The 18,791-nt window shown below is 48.4% G+C and overlaps 1 protein-coding gene across 1 annotated transcript in view; it reads right to left on the bottom strand.

Moving 5' to 3' along the window:
* LOC147666261 (NBAS subunit of NRZ tethering complex-like) overlaps window positions 1-18,791 on the bottom strand; it is a 359,627-nt gene that overhangs the window by 27,179 nt on the left and 313,657 nt on the right. Inside the window, exons 15-16 of the mRNA XM_086949183.1 lie at window positions 18,122-18,258; window positions 11,683-11,766 (exon numbers count right to left, since the gene is read on the bottom strand). Coding sequence (XP_086805309.1) covers window positions 11,683-11,766; window positions 18,122-18,258 — 221 coding nt within the window. The remainder of the gene's footprint in view (window positions 1-11,682; window positions 11,767-18,121; window positions 18,259-18,791) is intronic.

Raw genomic sequence — 18,791 nt, forward strand, 5'->3', positions numbered from 1 at the left:
CAACACAACAAAAAAATCAACTATCACAGTAACAAACAGCACAACAGCGTCAATCAGCACCACTACAAAAGTATGTGCAACAAAACAATGCTAAGTTGTGCTGTTGTGCTGCTGAGTGGTGCTGTTGTGGGCTAAATAATGCTGTAGTGATGTTCAATGATGGTGTTGTGGTGCTAAGTGTTCCTGTTGTGGTGCTGCATGATGCTGTGGTGATGCTAGCTGATCCTATGGTGTTAGTGAGTGATGCTAGTGTGTTGATGAGTGTTGCTCTGGTGGCGGTGAGTGATGCTAGATATGTTGCTGAGTTATGCTAGTGTTGCGCTGAGTGATGCTGGTGTTGCACTGTTGCTGTGGTGGGGCTAAGAACACCATCACATGGCTTGGCAGTTCGGGCTGGACTGTTCCCATGAGGCACAGGGTCAAGCCTGATTTGCATATGGTCATGTCTGAACTGGGGTGGTGTGGTGAGCATAAAAACAATGGATTTAGGCCCAGATCTCTATACTGGGGTGAACGTACGACATTGTTCTGCATTCTGTCCATCAACTGTTGTTTTTGCATCAGTGTCCGGAGGAGGCGTGGACAGTGGTGTTTCAGGCTATTGCTGAGGGGAGAGATGCTGCCAAGTTCACAATACGATGTGGCATTGACACCGCCGACTCACTGGGCATAGTGATTTCCACGACAGTGGCTCTCCGACGCCAGACCAGGCTGAAGACTACTGGTTTCTCGGGGGATGTCCAGAACACCCTGATGGACATGCCCTTTGATGGCATTCACCTTTTTGGCAACAAGGTAGATAGTGCATTGGAGCGTTTTAAGGACTCATGGGCTACGGCCAAGTCCTTGGGCCTTTTGGCCACTCGCCCCCCTCTGCCTTCTGCTTTTCGCTCATTTCGTGGCCACGGAAGGGGCGCCCCAGCACGTTCGCTGCAGACCCACATGCCACATCAGTCGCAGCGTGGACATGGGACCTGCAGAAGCAGGTCAGGGGGCCAGCAGGCTGGTCAGTCCACTTCCAACCCAGCCACCACTGCCCCAAAACCTTCCTAGTGCGGTCTTTCAGGCCCATCAAACGCCAGTGGGCAGCAGGATTCGCGTTCACCTCCCCCACTGGTGCACCATCACTTCGGACAGGTGGGTTTTACAAATAATCCGAAGGGGCTACTTCCTCCCCTTTGAGACTACCCCTTCAGCCAGGCCCCCCCAGTTCCACCGCTTGTCGGGGGATCATTTGGCACTTCTTCAAGAGGAAGTCACGGTCCTCTTGGCCAAGGGGGCCATTGAGAGCGTTCCTGCGACAGAAGTAGGACGTGGTTGTTATGCCAACTACTTTCTGGTTCCCAAGAAGGACAAGGGCCTGCGTCCTATCTTGGACCTCCGGGACGTCAATCGCTTCCTCCGGAAGGAGAAGTTCAAGATGTTAACTCTGGCTCATGTCTTGTCTGCTCGCGACCCTGGAGACTGGATGGTAGCGTTGGACTTGCAGGTTGCATATTTCCACATTCCTGTCCTGCCAGCCCACTGGCATTACCTGCTGTTTACTGTAGGCCATGAGCACTTTCAGTTTACTGTGCTCCCCTTTGGCCTTATCACTGCCCCTGTACGGTTCTTGATACGACCCAGTTTTGGGCCTATCCTCCCGAAAGGCGAGTCCAGGATATTCACGCTATCATTCTGATTTTTCGGCCTCTATCCTGAGTTTCGGTCAGGATTACCCTTAGGCTGTTAGGCTTCATGGCCTCCTGCATCCTCCTGGTTGCTAAAGCCGGATGGCATATGCGGGCTCTGCAGTGGGACCTGAAGTTCCAGTGGGCGCAGCATCAGGGGAACCTGTCCGATTACGTCCAGATCTTAAATGGGGCTGCAAAGCAGCTGCAGATGTGGCTCATGAACCAACATTGGCTCCTGGGCAAATCCCTCTCCCTTCTCCAACCGGAGCACACAGTGTTGACGGACACATCCCTCCTGGGATGGGAGGCCATGAGGAAAAGTATCCTTGTCGGCATTTATTTTGTGTCAGGACTCCATTATTGCTGCATTGCCATTTCGTGTCAAACACCTCTGATGAAACTCTAACTGTCACGACCACCCTGCCCTTCCTGCTCCTGGTGGTTGAGCCAATTACGAAGAAGGGAACAGAGAAATGGCCCCACCACCCTCAGACTGAACTCCTGCACACACCCACCCTGTTTCGCAAGACTTGGTCACACCACCGTCCCAGAACTTGTTTCTTTCACATATCCCGCTGTTCAAGATCTGTCTGTTCTCCCATGTACATGTCCTCTTTTGCAAGACCTGTCCGTAATCTTTTGTATCATCTGATGCAGCACCGTCCTGCCTGAACAAAGAATGGAGTAACTGCATTCTGACTCGGAGGCGCCAGGCCCCCATCCGAACTGGTTTCTTAAGGTGGGAAATGTGTATATAAGGCTTGTAAGCTGCGGAGTGAAACAGCAGCCTCCTCTGTCTTGTCTCCGACGAGCTTGGGACACTGTTCCATAGCTGGGCTATTTGAATAAAACTTGGTTCCTCCTTCAGACGAAGGCTCCTGTGTCTCCTTTTTCTATATAAAGAGGGTATGAAAGACTTGGGCGCTCCCCCACCACCAAGACCTAGTAAATGGGTACAAACCGTTCTTCAGCCACATGGGAGAGACAGAGTTCAGAGGCCTCTGGTCTTCGCCGGAGTCCAGGCTCCATATCAACCTTCTGGAGTTTCGGGCGACAGACTGGCACTGAAAGCATTCCTTCTCTCTGTCGTGGGGAGGGTAGTGCAGGTCTTCACAGACAACACCACCGCCATGTGGTACTGCAACAAACAGGGCTGGTGAGTCATGGACCCTATGTCAGGAGGCTCTGCGCCTCTGGACATGGCTGGAACAGCAGGGCATTTCCCTGGTGGTTCAACACCTGGCAGGTTCACTGAACGCCAGGGTGGACAAACTCGGAGCAGGTGCATGGTGGATCACGAATGGCGTCTTCACCTGGACGTGGCGCAAGGTCTCTTTCGACAGTGGGGAGAGCCTTGGTTAGATCTATTTGCCACTGAAGAGAACACGCAATGTCAGCGATTCTGCGCTTTTGAATTACCAATGCTGCACTCGCTAGGCGACGCTTTTCATCGCGAGTGGAGTTGCGGTCTGTTGTATGCCTGTCCGTTTCTACCACTTCTGCCCAGAGTGCAGAAGAAGATCAGGCACGACCGGCCCCAAGTCATTTCTTTGGGCACCGGACTGGGCTTGAAAAGTTTTGTATCCCGAGCTACTCAGTATGACGATCGATCCCCCCATCCGACTGCCTCTTTGGGAGGATCTTTGGTTGCAGCAGCAGGGGACAGTCCTCCTACCGAACCTGTCCAGCCTTCAACTACATGCATGGAGATTGAGCGACGACAGTTGACAACCTTCGATCTACCTCCCGCAGTCTGTGATGTCATTCTGGCAGCCAGGCGTCCCTCCACTAAAACAGTATACACCTGCAGGTGGAACAAGTGTGTGGCATGGTGCACAGCGAAGGCTGTGGATCCACTTTCTGCCCCTCTCTCAATCAATCAATCAATCACTGCATTTCTAAAGCGCGCTACATACCCGTGAGGGTCTCAAGGCGCTGGGGGGGGGAGGGGGGCTGCTACTGATCGAAGAGCCAGGTGAAGGCCAGCAGGTCCTGAGTCTGTCGTCAGCTGGTAGGGAGAGTGTTTCAGGTCTTGGCGGCGAGGTAGGAGAAGTATCTGCCGCCGGCGGTGGCTTTCCAGATACGAGGAACCGTGGCGAGGGCGAGGTTGGCTGAGTGGAGGCTTCGGGTGGGGGTGTGCAAGCTGAGTCAGTTGTTGAGGTATGTAGGTCCGGTGTTGTGTAGTGCTTTGTGTGCCTGGATGAGGAGTTTGAAGGTAATCCTCTTGTTGACGGGGAGCCAGTGCAGGCCTCTCAGGTGGTATGTGATGTGGCTGCGTAGGGGAACTTCGAGGATCAGTCGTGCCGAGGCGTTCTGGATTCGTTGTAGTCGTCTTAGGAGCTTGGTTGTTGTTTCTGAGTAGAGGGCGTTCCCGTAGTCGAGTCTACTGGTAATGAGGGCGTGGGTGATGGTTTTTCTCGTGTCAGGTCCATTTGAAGATCCTGCGGAGCTTTCGGAGGGTGTTGAAGCAGGACGCGGAGATGGCTTTGACTTGCCTGGTCATGGAGGGGGTGGAGTCGAGGATGACCCCCTGGCTGCGTGCGTGGTCTGTGGGTTCCGGGGCTGTTCCTAGCGATGTGGGCCACCAAGAGTCATCCCAGGCTGATGGGGTGGGTCCGAGAATGAGGACTTCCGTCTTGTCTGAGTTCAGTTTCAGTCTGCTGTCCTTCATCCAGTCGTCCACGGCCTTCATTCCTCTGTGGAGGTTGGCTTTGGTGGTGTGCGGGTCTTCAGTGAGGGATATGATCAGCTGGGTGTCGTCGGCGTAGGAGATGATGTTGAGGTTATGTTGTCGTGCGACGTGGGCGAGCGGTGCCATGTAGATATTAAACAGCGTCAGGCTGAGGGAGGATCCGTGTGAGACGCCGCAGATGATCTCGGTGGTTTTTGAGTGGAAGGGTGGGAGGCGGACGCTCTGGGTTCTGCCGGAGAGGAAGGATGTGGTCCAGGCCAGGTCCTTCTCATGAATTCCGGCGTCGTGGAGGCGTGGTGATAGGGTTCGGTGGCAGACTGTGTCAAAGGCTGCTGATAGGTCCAGGAGGATGAGGGCGGCTGTTTCTCCTTTGTCCATCAGGATCCTGATGTCATCAGTGGCGGCGATGAGGGTGGTCTCGGTGCTGTGGTTGCTGCGAAAACCCGATTGGGAAGGGTCCAGGATGTTGTTGTCTCCGAGGTAGCGGGTTAGCTGTTTGTTGACAACCTTCTCTGTCACTTTTGCCGGGAACGGGAGCAGGGAGATGGGCCGGAAGTTCTTGAGGTCATTGGGGTCCGCCTTGGGCTTCTTCAGAAGGGCGTTGATCTCGGCGTGCTTTCAGCTTTCTGGGAAGGTTGCTGTCTCGAAGGAGCTGTTGATTGTTTTCCGGAGGTGGGGTGCGATGGTTGTGCTGGCTTTGTGGAAGACGTGGTGAGGGCAGGGGTCGGATGGGGATCCGGAGTGGATGGAGTTCATGGTTTTGATGTTGTCTTTGTCGCTGACGTGGGACCCGGCGGTCAGGCGGCTGGTGCGGGTGGTGATCGCAGGGGTGGTGGACTCAGTGGTGGGTGCGGGGTGTCGGAGTTGAAGCTGTCGTGGATGTCGGCGATCTTGCGGTAAATAGAAAGTGGCCATGGAGTCTCACAAGTCTTGCGATGGTGGGATGTCGTTGGTGTTGGAGCTGGGGTTGGAGAGTTCTTTCACGATGCTGAAGAGCTCTTTGGTGTTGTGGACGTTGTTGTCTAAGCGGTCCTTGAAGGCGGTCCTCTTGGCGGTTCTGATGAGTTGGTGGTGTCTGCGGGTGGCGCTTTTGTGGGCTGTGTGCTGTGTGCTGTCTGGTTTTCGGTCGTGGAGCCATTTCTTCTCCAGCTTCCGACAGGTGCGCTTGGAGATCCGGAGGTCTTCGGTGAACCAGGCGGCTTTCTTGTTGGCGTGGTTGGTTGTGGAGGTCTTGAGGGGTGAGGGTGTTGGTGCAGTCGTTGATCCATTGTTTAAAGTTGGTCGCGGCAGCGTCTGGGTCGGCGGGTGGTCTCAGGGCGAGGGTGGTAGTCAGTTGGTCCTTAGTGACCTTGCCCCAGAAGTGGCGTGGTAGCTCTTGGGTGCGGTGGTGTGTGGTGGGTTTCCTGAAGGTGAAGTGGACGCATCTGTGGTCGGTCCAGTTGGGTTCGGTGGTGTGGTTGAAGGAGACGTGGGGGCTTGTGGGGAAGATGGGGTCCAGCGTGTGTCCAGCAGCGTGGGTGTGTGTCGTCACAAGCTGTTTGAGTCCGATGTTGTCGATCAGGGCGGTGGAGTTGGCGTTGTTCTCAAGGTGGAAATTCAGGTCCCAGAGGAGGATGTAGTCCGTGGAAGTGAGGGTGTGGGTGCTGACGAGGACGGCGATGGTGTCGCAGAACTGTGGTCGTGGTCCGGGGTGTCTGTAGACGAGTGTTCCTCTGAGGGTGGTGTTGGGGGTCGGTGTGAATGTGGAAGTGCATGTGCTCGGCGGTGGTGAGGGTGTCCTCGGTGTTGGTCGAGACTCTCAGGGTGTCCTTGTGGATGGTGGGGATTCCGCCTCCAACTTCGTTGGTGCGGTCTCTGCGGGAGATCTTACAGCCCTATGGGATGGCTATGGCGATGTCTGGTGCTGAGGTGGCGTTCAGCCAGGTCTCCGTCAGGAAGGCGACGTCGGGAGCGGTGGAGTCTAGGAGATCCCAGAGTTCGATGGCGTGCTTGCGAGCGGAGCGGGTGTTGAGGAGGATGCAGCGGAGGTGGTTGGGTTCTCTGGCTGGTAGTTTGGAGGGCTGGATGCTGGTGAATCTGCAGTTCGGACAGGCAAAGGGCCCTTGAGTGCGCTTTGGGGTGGCCCGGTAGCAGGGGTGGTCTCGTCCGGTGTTGAGTGCGTGGAGGGTGCTGGAGTCATAGTGCAGTCTGGCGTTGCGGGGGGCGCGGGATCCAGGGGTCCTGGCGCTGGGCGTGGTCCAGGCGCAGATGGGCTTGCCTTTGGCGCGCTAGCGGCATGCCCGCTGCGCACGTCCGCGCGGCAACCTCCATAAGAGGCGAAGTGGGAGGGAGGGGCAGCTGTGAGGAAGGAGCGGGCGGTCAATGGGCGAGGGGACGGATACAGAAGGCAAAAGGGGGCGGGCCGCAGGGGAGCAGCGGCGGGAAGCGGGGGTAGGGGGACACAGAGGGCGGTGGCGCAAAAAGGAGCGCCTAGGCTGGGAGACAAAATCTAAAAAGTAAAAACCAAACACAGGTGACAAAAGCCAAGTTACAAGATGCAAGTTACAGAAAGACAAGTATGGGAGGAAGAAAAAGAATTGCAGTACGCAGTACAAACAGTCACCAGGGGCAGCGAACCCTCAGCAGCAGCTGGGGGGAGACACGGGCACCCAGGAAAAGCTGTGCGGCGTCGGGAGCGACCCGAGGACAGGTCAACGAAGTCCTTCTGTTCCTTCTTTCTTTGGCCCAGCAGGGCTCTGCCCTGGGCACTATCAAAGGTTATCTTTCGGCTATCTCCACCTTTCTATGGCTTCCAGATCAGCCTTCTCGTTTTAAGTAGCCAGTTGTTAACTTTTTCCTGAAAGGCATTACGCACCTGTTTCCTCCCGTGCCGTTCATATTGCCTCAATGGGACTTAAACCTTGTCTTGCCGTATCTGATGTGCGCTCCCTTTGAGCCCCTTCATAACTGTCCTTTGCGTCTTCTCACTCTCAAGACGGCTTTCCTGGTAGCTATCACCTCTGCCAGAAGAGTGAGTGAGCTCCAGGCTCTGTCTTCTAAACCTCCTTTCCTTTCTGTTCATCCAGACAAGGTGGTTTTAAGGACCTGTCCTTCTTTCTTGCCAAAGGTTGTCACGCCCTTCCACATCAGGCAGACCATCACTTTGCACACCTTCTTTTGGCCTCCACATCCTTCGAAAGAGGAAGAGAGGCTCCACTGTCTGGCCCCAAAACGTGTGCTCTCGTTCAATCTGAAGCGCACACAGCAGTTCCGGGTGGATGACCAGCTCTTTATTGGCTATGTGGGCGCAAAATAAGGTCGAGCCTTGCACAAACGGACCATCTCTTGGTGGGTTGTTCTGTGCATCAAAGCATGTTACTCGTTGGCTAAGAAGCAGCCTCCTGTGGGGCTGCGTGCCCATGCTACCAGGGCGACAGCAGCCACTACTGCCTTGGGACGCGGCGTTCCCATGCAGGACATTTGTTAGGCAGCTACGTGGGCCTCTCTGCACATGTTTACCAAGCATTACTGCCTTGATAGTCAAGTCCAGAGAGACGGCTTCTTTGGCTGTTCTGTTCTCTGTGATTTTTTGTTGTAATCTTGTTCGCAGACCCACCACTGGGGTTGTTATTGCTGGGGTATCTATTCTACGGTAAGGAATCACTAACGTGTCTCTTTCAGATGCACAAGTTACTACTTGTGCAATGATATATCTGTAAGAGACATTAGTTAGTGATAGATTCCTTACCGCCACACCCATCCTCCCCGTTCTGTGAACTAATTTCTAGGTTACGGTCATCCCTTTCAGGGCCCTAGATTCATGGCACCAGTGGTCAGTTTCGTGGATGGCTCTGCATTCCTGGCGTGGAAAGTCATGTACAGAACTGACGTCAGCGGACATGGGTTGCCCCAAAGTAGTCTCTGTGACGTCATCTCAGCTTACGATGCCAGCGACAGACGCGGAACCAAATTACTCCACCTACCGACGTGCAAGGGTACTGCTGACGAAAAACTTTACAGATCCTGTGTGACGCCTGGGGATATTCTAGGGTAAGGAATCTATCACTAACTAATGTCTCTTACAGATATATTGTTACACAGGTAGTAACTTGTGCGTTTATGGCAAAAGAGGTGAGGGCAGGGTCGTTTTTTTTTTTAAAGTAGACTGTGATTGCCGTTTTAAGTCATCTCTGAGAAGTCTATCCCTGGTGAGAAAATTGGGAAAATACCATCTCCTATGTTTTGGGCACGGAGCTGGCCAGTTTAGTAATAACTCAAGGGAGGCATGATCTGAAAGGCAGATCGGGTGGAACCTTGCATCCGCTACTGTGCAGAGAAGGGATTGACTGAGGAAAATTTGATCTATTCTAGAGTGGGTTCTATGGGAATGGTAAAAAAAGGAGTAATCCCTTGACGTAGGATGGTCTTCCCTCCAGGCGTCCTTTAAGCCCAGGCGCTAAAGAGAGGTTTTGAGAGCCTTACTGAATGTCCCTCCCGCCCCTCTATGAGGGTGAGTCGTGTCCAGTGGGGGTCCCATATGAGGTTGAAGTCCCCATCAGTAAAATGTCTTCCGAGGCAAACCCTTCTAATGTAGTTAAAAAGGATTCCAGGTAGTCCAGTTGTCCTGTGTTAGGTCCATATATTGTGGCAAGGGTGCAAGCTCGCTCCCTGATCTCGCCCCATATTTCTAAAAAGCGCCCTGCCGCATAGGATTTACTAGATTGGTGATTAAAGGGGATCGAGGAATGGAAGAGAAGAGCCACTCCATTTGGTTTCGTAGGGACCGAGGAGGGAAAAATCTGGGGATATCGCTTGTGTTTCAGCCTGCCCTCATCGCATTTCTGTAGGTGGGTCTCTTGTATTGTGGCTACCAGGATCTGTGATCAGATAGGTACTTCTATAGGGCTTGCCTCTTGTTGGGGGCGTTAAGCCCCCTTACATTCCAGGAAAGGCAGTTTACTGCCATGTTTCATTGTAGGAACGCCCCCCACCCCCTTATTGGCCTAACCTATGGTACTGCACCTCCACCCCGCCCACCCTCTTCTCGACCCCGCCTGCCATATCAAAAGTTAAAAACACCATAATACACAACATATACAACAAATAAAAACTGTAACTGAGAGTTGTGGGGACTTCCATCCCAGAGGAAAGCCTCACTATGTCCAATTCTAGGAGCGAGCCCATTTCCGCTCAGAGAAACCCCTATTATCATTTTGTTAGGGTACTAACTCCTTTACCTCCGAAATTAGTTCGAACACCCTCTCACCTAGAATGTGTCATGCTCCAAGGATGCTAGATGTCTGGCTGACTGAGAGTCTCAGTTCCTGATATGTCTGTAGGGGCACGACATTCCTTCGTACCCCCTCTTTTATCCCCCGTTACCTTGATTTCTGTACCGGGCTATCTTTGGGTGAGCTGTCCGTGTGGGACTTAGCCAGAGATGCCAGGATTCCCCACCCTTAGTCCAGTGCTTTTTTGCTCCTGCGCCAAGTGACCACTATGGGCCCTTGCCTCTCCATTCCTTCAGCTTTTCTCCTTCACCGTTTTCCGAAGTGGACCCTCATGTTGGAGGGAGGGTCTGATTACCAGAAGAGCCGCTGCTCCTTCCATCTCTGTGAAGTAGAGCTGCTTGTAGTTCAATTGGAAGGCAGTACCATGGGATAAGTCCACCGGTACCTTATTTGTCGCTCACGCAGGACTTCTGTAATCGGTCGGAACCTGCTGCCGTTGCGCCAGGGTCGCCTGAGCCATGTCTTGGAACAGAGAACAAGTGGCATTTTGGAAGGTGATTTTACCAGTTCCATCGCTTTAAAGGAGCTAAATTTTGCTAGGACATCTCTTGGCCTCCTGTTGGTTCCGGGCAACTTAGGCCCCACTCTGAGTCCGCTCCAGTCTCACCTCTGGACCACCCTTCTCAATGACTGTGGAGAAGAGGCCCACCAGGAACGCCTTCAGATCAGGGCCCTTGCAGCCTTCTTCTAGGCCCCTGACCCTTATGTTTTCTCTACGGGAGCGATTCTCCAAATCTTCGCACTTGAGGGCGGATGCCCTTAGTTTGTCTCGAAGCTCCGTCGGGCACTCCTCCAATGGCCCCAGACGTTCTTCCAGATCCTGGCATTTTGCTTCCAAGTCCAGGATGCACGAGCCCACTGAATCTACGTCAGCTTGCAGGGCCACCATCTTCCCCTTTCTCTGCTCTGAAGGCTTCGAAGGAGGCATCCATGTCGGCCTTGATATCCTCCCTCAGCTCCTTCCTGAGGTCCCTGAGAGACACCAAAAGGACACCATGCGGCCCCTGGCTGTGTCTCTCCCTCCTTAGCAGGTCCTGTGCCAGGCTATGTTGGTGACTGCGTTTTTGGGTGGTATAAGGGTGTTGGAGGCTAATGGTCTGCACGTTGATCAAGTGGCTGCCATTTTCTAGCGCTTCGTCACCGGCCACTTGCTTTCCCGGTCTCCGATTGCAACTATCCGCTAGGGGAAGTCAAGCCAGGCCCCACCGATCGCTTCTGGGTGTTAGGCTCTTGCTTACTCCCTTTTGGAGTTGCTTTTACTGTTTTGTTATGGAGTTTAGTTAATGTTTCAAAATTATTACAACTATTTTGAACTTGTTGAATTAAAATGCGTATATATTTAAAGGTTGTTTTACTAGTTTTAAACTGTATTCCGTTTTTATTTTTCAATTTTTCTTGCACTTTAGTGTTTGACACTTATTATAGGATTATATAATTCGTTTGAATAGACTTGAAAAATGTTACGTTTATGTTGTATTATATATTAATAATTACGAAGATCTTTTAGATAAATAATATATTTAGTATATTATTTAAATGTATAATTTAAAAATGTAATTAATCATTTTACACTTATTTAATTTTTTTAGTTAAATTAATGTTATTATTTTTATGTAATAAGCTAATGAAATGCAGAGAATTACTTTGTCAATGTGTGCCAAAAATAGAACCATTGATTTTGGACATTCCTTTGTGTCCAGTACGGCTCAGCTCTGGCTAGGTAAAATAGTGCTGGTTTCTTTATAGAGTACCTGAGCATAGTTGCCCTTCAGAGCACTACATTTCCCACAAGCAAATAAAAGGAAATATTGGTTGTCTTGGCAAGTCAGGATATCAAAGGTGTGATGCTTGGGTGCAGTTGGGGCTATGGATAATTTCTGGCCTTTTTGGATACTGCTAAGCAAAATATTCTAGCTGATCTGTTGGTAAACGTTTACTTATTTTCTCGTAGGGGTACTCTTTTAAAACATTATTTTATGAGAACAACAAATTATTTGCATTCAAATCAAAGTAATTTCTAATGTGACTGCACTGATTCAAGACTCACTTGCATTCTGGCTTTTCACACCAATCCTGGTCCCTGTGGCTTTGCTCATTCCATGGAATAATCAGCAACTCACCAGATTCAGAGCTACAAGAAAGAAGAGAAGTAGCAAGTGTAAGAACAGCACCAAGAATCCATGGAAAAGATGAAGCACTTTGACGTTCAAAGAAATGCATGCAGAAAATTCTCATACAGAATGAAATTTATATAAATGAATGCGGAAATATTTCGCCAATGCAGACACTCAGTTCATAGGCTTGTTCACACTCGCAGTTACTTAACTTGAAAAAAAAAATCCTGTTGTCCTATTTACCTGACAGCCTAAAGGATGATGGGGCAAACCTTCCGGGTCTGGACCTAAACTATTGAGTTTCTGGGGGTGCAAAATGTTCGAAAGCACCTAGTACAAAGAGTCTAGAGTTTACAAAGCCAATTTTTCCGTATGGAAGCCATACTTATATTTTGGGGCTTTTGAAGGACTGATACTGGTGTCCTGAGGATGTGCAGTAACATTACTGGCTACTATATTTTTGAGCAAATCACTTCAGAAAAGTAGTGTCATAATGAAGAAACTGTGTAAAAACAAGTGTTCAATGGGTCCATTAATTTTCACAGGTGTCTGTACGATAGAGAACTAAGGGCCTTATTACGAGTTTGGCTGTCTCGCAGGGGGCTGCCACCCCAGCGTCCCGCTGCCAGACCACCAAACCCATAGTCAGACCGCCCACACGATTAAGAGTCTAATCCAGGTCCTGCTGTTGCAGTGCCTTTCTAAGGCTCAAAGGAGAGCCACAGAAAGGCAGGGCCGCAGCACTTTCCTGCACAGTGAGAAATGCACCTTATCATGCATTTCTTTCTGTGCAGGAAGTGGGGGTACGAACAAGCAGGTGGGGTGAACATGTTGTCCCTTGCATGCACAACTCTGCATAGAGGTGACAGGGGGCCCTGTAAGTGCCCCTTGAGTTGCCTCACCACCAGCCTTTCCATGGCAGGCTCACTGCAGTAGGTCGAGTCGATGTGAGGCTACTTCTAATATGCTTGGTAGTGCTACAATGGCATAGCCAGCATATTGCGGCCTCTGACCGCTGCGCCACTGCCATGGGATCCATGATCCCCAGCGGTTGTAGCGTCCTGTGGTGGTCCGTCCGCCAAACTCGAATTACGGCAGTCTCACCGCAGTGCAGCAGTGGCCGCACCACCACCATGGATCAGTGGGCCGATGGACCGCTGACTCGTAATAAAACTCCAACACAACTTAAATGCAACTGTGAACCGGGTCAAACTGGAGCATTGTAAGTTACCTAACATGGCTCCTAATCACCCAAAGATACAACACATTAAAGCTAAACTGTGATGAGGCCAGCAGATGTGGGGGGATTGTTGTCTTCTGCCTGGCTCCAATTGAGATTCACCAGCATCCACCTGTAACATCAAACATTGCTGTACCTTTACCCACCAGCTTGTCAGCCTGTAGAATGGGATGGCCTTGATTGCAGTCGTGAAACCTGATAATCTAAGCGGATGCCCAGATTTTTCGACGCTTGCTTGAGCACAAGCACCACCAGAATGGCTCATTCAATCTGGGTCCATCTCTTGAACCTGCACCTTGGTTACCTCAGCTTGGATACCCTCTTTAACACGGATCGACATCACGCATGTCTTGTTCTTGACAGGTAGTTTGTCCTTCGCCTGATCTCCAAAGGTCAGCTTATTGTCAAACATGTACGTATACTTGTACGTTCAATGTGTACGCTGCATCCCTTGCCAAGATGGTCAAAAATTGGGGATTCAAGATAAGCTCATATGTCGATGATACCCAACTGGTCATCTCAATAGCATGAAGAGATTTGAAAATAAAAACTTTCCAGCTAGCTGTCTCTCAGAGGTAGTTAGTTGGGTGATGGCTCACTGCTTAAAACTAAATGCTGAAAAAACTAAGATTCTACTATTCAGTGGCGCGCATCAGATTTGGGACTCATCATGGTGACCATTATCACTGGGACCTGAGCTAAAAAAGGTGGCAAAAAATATAGGAGTCTTCATTGATGAGTTTTTATCCAGGCAGGAGCAAGTCAACGACACTTGTGGTAAATGTTTTAGCCAGCTCAAACTCTTCAAGAAACTTTTTTGTTCGATTCCAGTCGACTGGTGAAGAACCGTAGTCCAATTACTAATTGGCAGTATATTGGACTAACAAAATGCCCTACAAATGGGGATCGCTGACTATCTTTTCACCTGCCTACAGGTCATAGAATATATGTCTGCAAAACTCATTTGCAATAAAGATAGATACAGCTCTGCCTGCCTAAAAACCCTTCTTTGGCTGCTCATCCAAAAGAGAGCAAAATGTAAGCTGGTCTCCAATTTTCACAAGGTTCTTAATGATTCCGGCTCTCTGATTCTTTGATCCAAGGTGGAGTTTCACAGGCCTGCTAGACCTCTGAGATTTGTAAATCTTCCCTTGATCAAAACCAAACGTGTCGAAAAAGTCAGAGCCAGAGGACGTTCTTTTACCCATCTTGCAGGGGCCCAGTGGAATCAACTACCCCATATCTCCATCTCACAAGTGACTAGGTCGGATTGAGAAAAACACTTAAAGTGTGGCTCTTCCCAAAGTAACTGACTCGATCTACTAAACTGCCCTTCCAAAGTATATTAGCAGATAGCCCGTATGGCAGTTTCAATGCTCTGATATCACTCTAGTGCTAAGTGTTTGTGCTTTACAAATACTGCATATAAAAAACAGTGTCGGGGAGTAGCATACTTTACATAGCATACAGTGGAGTGCAGTTAAGGGAATTGTTATAGAGTAGAGTGGCATAAAGTGGAGTGTGCAAAATAAAGGAAACATAGGGTTCAAGTGTATGGAAAAAAATTACATTTTATATCTGCAAAATGTATATTATATTTAGGGCTCCCAGTTTTATGGTATTTTTTATATTTTATTCCCATCAGTATTTATCAATATTTACTTTTTGCTATTTTTATCTGCAGAAAGCCACATTTATTTGGGGTTTTGTGAAAAAATGAAGCTAAAACGAGTGTATTTACCCATTTATTTAACAGATAAATATGCACTTATGCTTGAATGCTTGCCAGTATTCAATGATAGGAACATCCGCGGAAGATAAATCAATGCACTTACATGAAAATAAGTAAATTTCAAAATCAACCTTGTGCATATCTACTGCTGTTTAAGCCTCTTTGCTAGTATGTTTCGCATTTTTAACAACCTTAACCAACCAATTTACAGAGCTGTTGGCCTGGCAGTCTGTATTTAGAATCACTCAGAAAGCATCCCAATTTCGGTTTTTATCCACAATTAAAAATAAATACAGACAAGAAAAGAAATGGTTTTCTGTCTGTTTTTATCTGTAAAAATCAGTAAAAAAAGGAAAACAGGGAGCAGAGGGAGAGGATGGAACAAAGGAGACGAAGACTCACTTGAAGACAGTAACCGCATCTACCTCATATCAGACCAACCCTACCCTAGTGCTAACCGATTATCCACAGGACGGGGGAATTGAGAGACTAGAAACTCTGTATATCTGTATATCCTTTTGCTGATATGGGGGTAGACTTGGGAGGGGCAATTTGGGGGATCAAGGGTCAGGTGGATCGCAATATACAGTCGATGGAGAAGCAGAAATAGAAAGTGGGAGATACTAATATTATCAAGACTATCATACTAATATTATCAAGGATATCATAGTAACGTAAAAGCTCCCTGAGGGGCGGAATGGGGATCTTTTCGTCGCACGTCCAGTGTGTGAGGATTTGAGGCAGGGGTAGGAGGGAGGAGGGGGGTAGGGGGGATTCTCTTTTTTGTATATTTTGTCTGTCTTGTCTGTCTAGCGTCTACACTACAGCGCTATCTACTGTCCGTATCCCTATCTTAATCCATCTACCTACACACCGGCATACAAGTAGAAACTCTGATTCGAGATCTGGCTAGAGACAAAACGGAGTCAAGTGGGGGAAACCTAGGAGAGGTCCTAGGGGTCTCCCACAGATTAAATAAACAGTTAGAATCCACTCCTTGATATTAAGGGTGTCTCCTCCACAGTGGGGAACACCTTTATGTTTTTAGGTCCCCTCACACACCAACAGGCCCCTTGGTGTCATGCTTCATCATCGGGGTCATCGTACCCCTCTACGGGGTACGGCGTGCTGCGACCTACGGAGACGTGGGAGCACTTGTTAGACTATGTGTGGTGTTTGTGAGGGGGTATTTTGAATAAATGTGAGTGTATTGTGGTGTTTGGAAAATAGTGATAGTTAAAAAGAACCTGGCTCGTGGGGTGACTAAAAATTATTTAATAAGCCCCCGCGTTTGTGCTGTTAAAAATGAGGGTGGGAGGTCACTACGCTGACAATGTGCGTTACCTCCTTTTTGTGTGCGTCGACATGTTTCGGTGCCAGAAGCACCTTCTTCAGGATGGGGTGCACAAATCCCCACCTTACTCACGTTTCTCTAACTAATACCAGAATTTTCTAATAAAAGTGAGGAAAAATTACAGTGCAGGTAAAAGTAATGTACCTAGCAAAAAAAGACGTTGTCTATTGATCAACCTGTAAAGGAAAGAAGATAAAAAAAAAAATTCTGGTGGTCTCTCTCTCCATATCCATAGGTAAAATGTCCAGTGGTTACAGGTGACCTACTATAGCTGTATTCCAGTGCTTATAGTGGGATAAAAATATTTTACAAAAAACACACTAGACTCACTGACACACAACATAGAGCACACACACTTAATGAGGAAATTTTTGATCAGATGTTTTTAAATCATATCCTGGTCGTAACACTATTGCTGGTAAAGAGGGAAAGGACAAAGTTTGTGTTATATCCCTGTAAAGTGAGGAGGAAAAATGTCAATTTCATGCCATTACATATTTACAACATACTGTTTTGGAGTTGTAGATAAACCTCATGAGCCAAAACGTCAGGATCTGGTGCGCTAACTAGCACCTGTTTGAGAAAGAAAGGCATATTCAGGTCTTGGTTTAACTTACATTCATGTAGTGGTGGCAGTGCTCACAATCATCAGACCTTTCTACTCACGATTTCTACGAGGAAATACCTCCCGATCGATCCCTACGTGGCTCCGGTGATAATGCCAGAAGGAATTTTGAAACCGGGGTTTTATACCTTTTCCCGGGTTGGTGTTAATTAGTTAATTGCATGACTAAGGTTTCCTTATGGCCATATATGGTCATTGTCGGTTTTAGTTAGTAAATTGTATGACCACAATCATGCAAATAACTAACTAAAACCGACTACATGAATGTAAGTTAAACCAAGACCTGAATATGCCTTTCTTTCTCAAACAGAAACACTTGACTTGAGACATCTCAAACAGCGCCCCCTATATACCAGACCATGCTTCCTCAGTGAACTATCTTTGCCTCATTATTTAATCAGCCCTGTGCCCTTCAACTGCACATCATCCATTTATTTATTTATTTTCAAAGTTTTATATAGCGCTGGCTAGACCCAGAGGTATCAGAGCGCTTTACATGAGAATCAGCGAGTTACAGGATCCATACAGTTCTCCCCTGCTTTTCACTACCCAGTGCTTCAATTGGGGCCATCACCGCTGATCCAAGTATTGTTCACATCAGCACATTTAACTTTTCTCCTCAAGGAAAACAGTTTGCATTAATAAAAAAACCTCTTCCTTACACACCATGACAATATGGGGGTATTTGGTGTACTTTACTACCTTTTTTGCATATGTTCTAAAGCCTTTTTTCAGGACTCGATGTAGGTGCGCAAATATGTTGGGAAAGCCACTGTAGATGTTTGTGAATACCTAAAAAGTTACCTCTAACGCTCCCTTTTGGAACACCCATGTTTAAATCCTTTTCCCTGAATATATATCTGTGGAATATTCAACAGCCAGACAACATTTTAATCAGTGGGTAAAATCTATCTGCGAGAATAAATATTCACAGATCCTGATATTATAAATCTGGAAAGCTCATTTGCACTTGCCAATTTCACTTTCTAATACTTTAACTTAGCATTCCACTTGCTCGATGTAATTGACATTTATGTGCATAATCAGGGCGAGCAGTCTGGGCATTATTCCCCAAGCACCGCGCTCGTGCAGCAACATTTAGCTATACATTTTAACACAAGCCTGCACGGTTTACTAATGGACAGCAGGCTGCCACGGATGCCAGTAGATGCTGCGAGACACTGGATCTGCAGTGTGCTCTCCTAACTTGCAGGATATCTTTTTTTTTTTAAGTTAGAGAAAGGTCCCCATCCTATGTGGACCCCTTGAAGTCGTTGACCCGGGCCCCTTAAAAACGACTGGCAAACCTGTGCATAACGCAAAAGAAGAGCAGTTTCTAATCTTTTACCTTTTCCTTCAAGAACATTTTCCAACACTTTGAACAAAGCAGAGAGGCTAAAGGTGAGAGCACACATTCTTACCAGGCCTCGGGGAGCAGGCTTCTGTATTTATGAGGCGAGGTGGTCTCTGGGAAGTTGGAGAGAATTGCCAGGTGATGAGGCAGCAGCTCGGACCCGTGGTAGGTGAACAGAATCCCCAGCGCCTGCACATTGCTTTCCTGCAAATGTCAAAAAGTCAATGTAATGGCATGAATCCTCTTTTGGACAAGGATCACAAGTTGCATCAGGCTCCTCGCTGTTACTGTCATGCCCTTTTATTTAATAAGTGTCGCCAGGGAAACGTTAAATGTTTGTTATGTCAGGAAAAGGCAAGATCAAAGATTACAATATTCTACAGGGTGGTATAAAGCAATGAACTGTTTCTAACTCTGTTAAGAGCAACAACACGATTTACAGAGCGCGTCTCAATTGGGCTGCAGACCTTTAATTCACTATCCATTGCCCTTTTATAGTTTATTTAAACACAAACTAAATAATATCGGTAAAATGGCAGCCTAGCCATCCGTTCACAAAAGTAATGAGAAAGTAAGATTATTACTGCTCCCGCTGGCTGGGGTAATTTTCTGCAACAACACAACATGAATAACAATTTTTGCTGAATAAATTCTATCTGCTCTCTAAAAATAACCACCCAGTCTTTTCACTTTCTCTCTATAACTTTTTCAAATGATTTTTACATTTTCAGTTGAGA

The sequence above is a fragment of the Lissotriton vulgaris genome, unplaced genomic scaffold (assembly GCF_964263255.1).
Source record: "Lissotriton vulgaris unplaced genomic scaffold, aLisVul1.2 SCAFFOLD_2284, whole genome shotgun sequence".
Lineage (NCBI taxonomy): Eukaryota > Metazoa > Chordata > Amphibia > Caudata > Salamandridae > Lissotriton > Lissotriton vulgaris.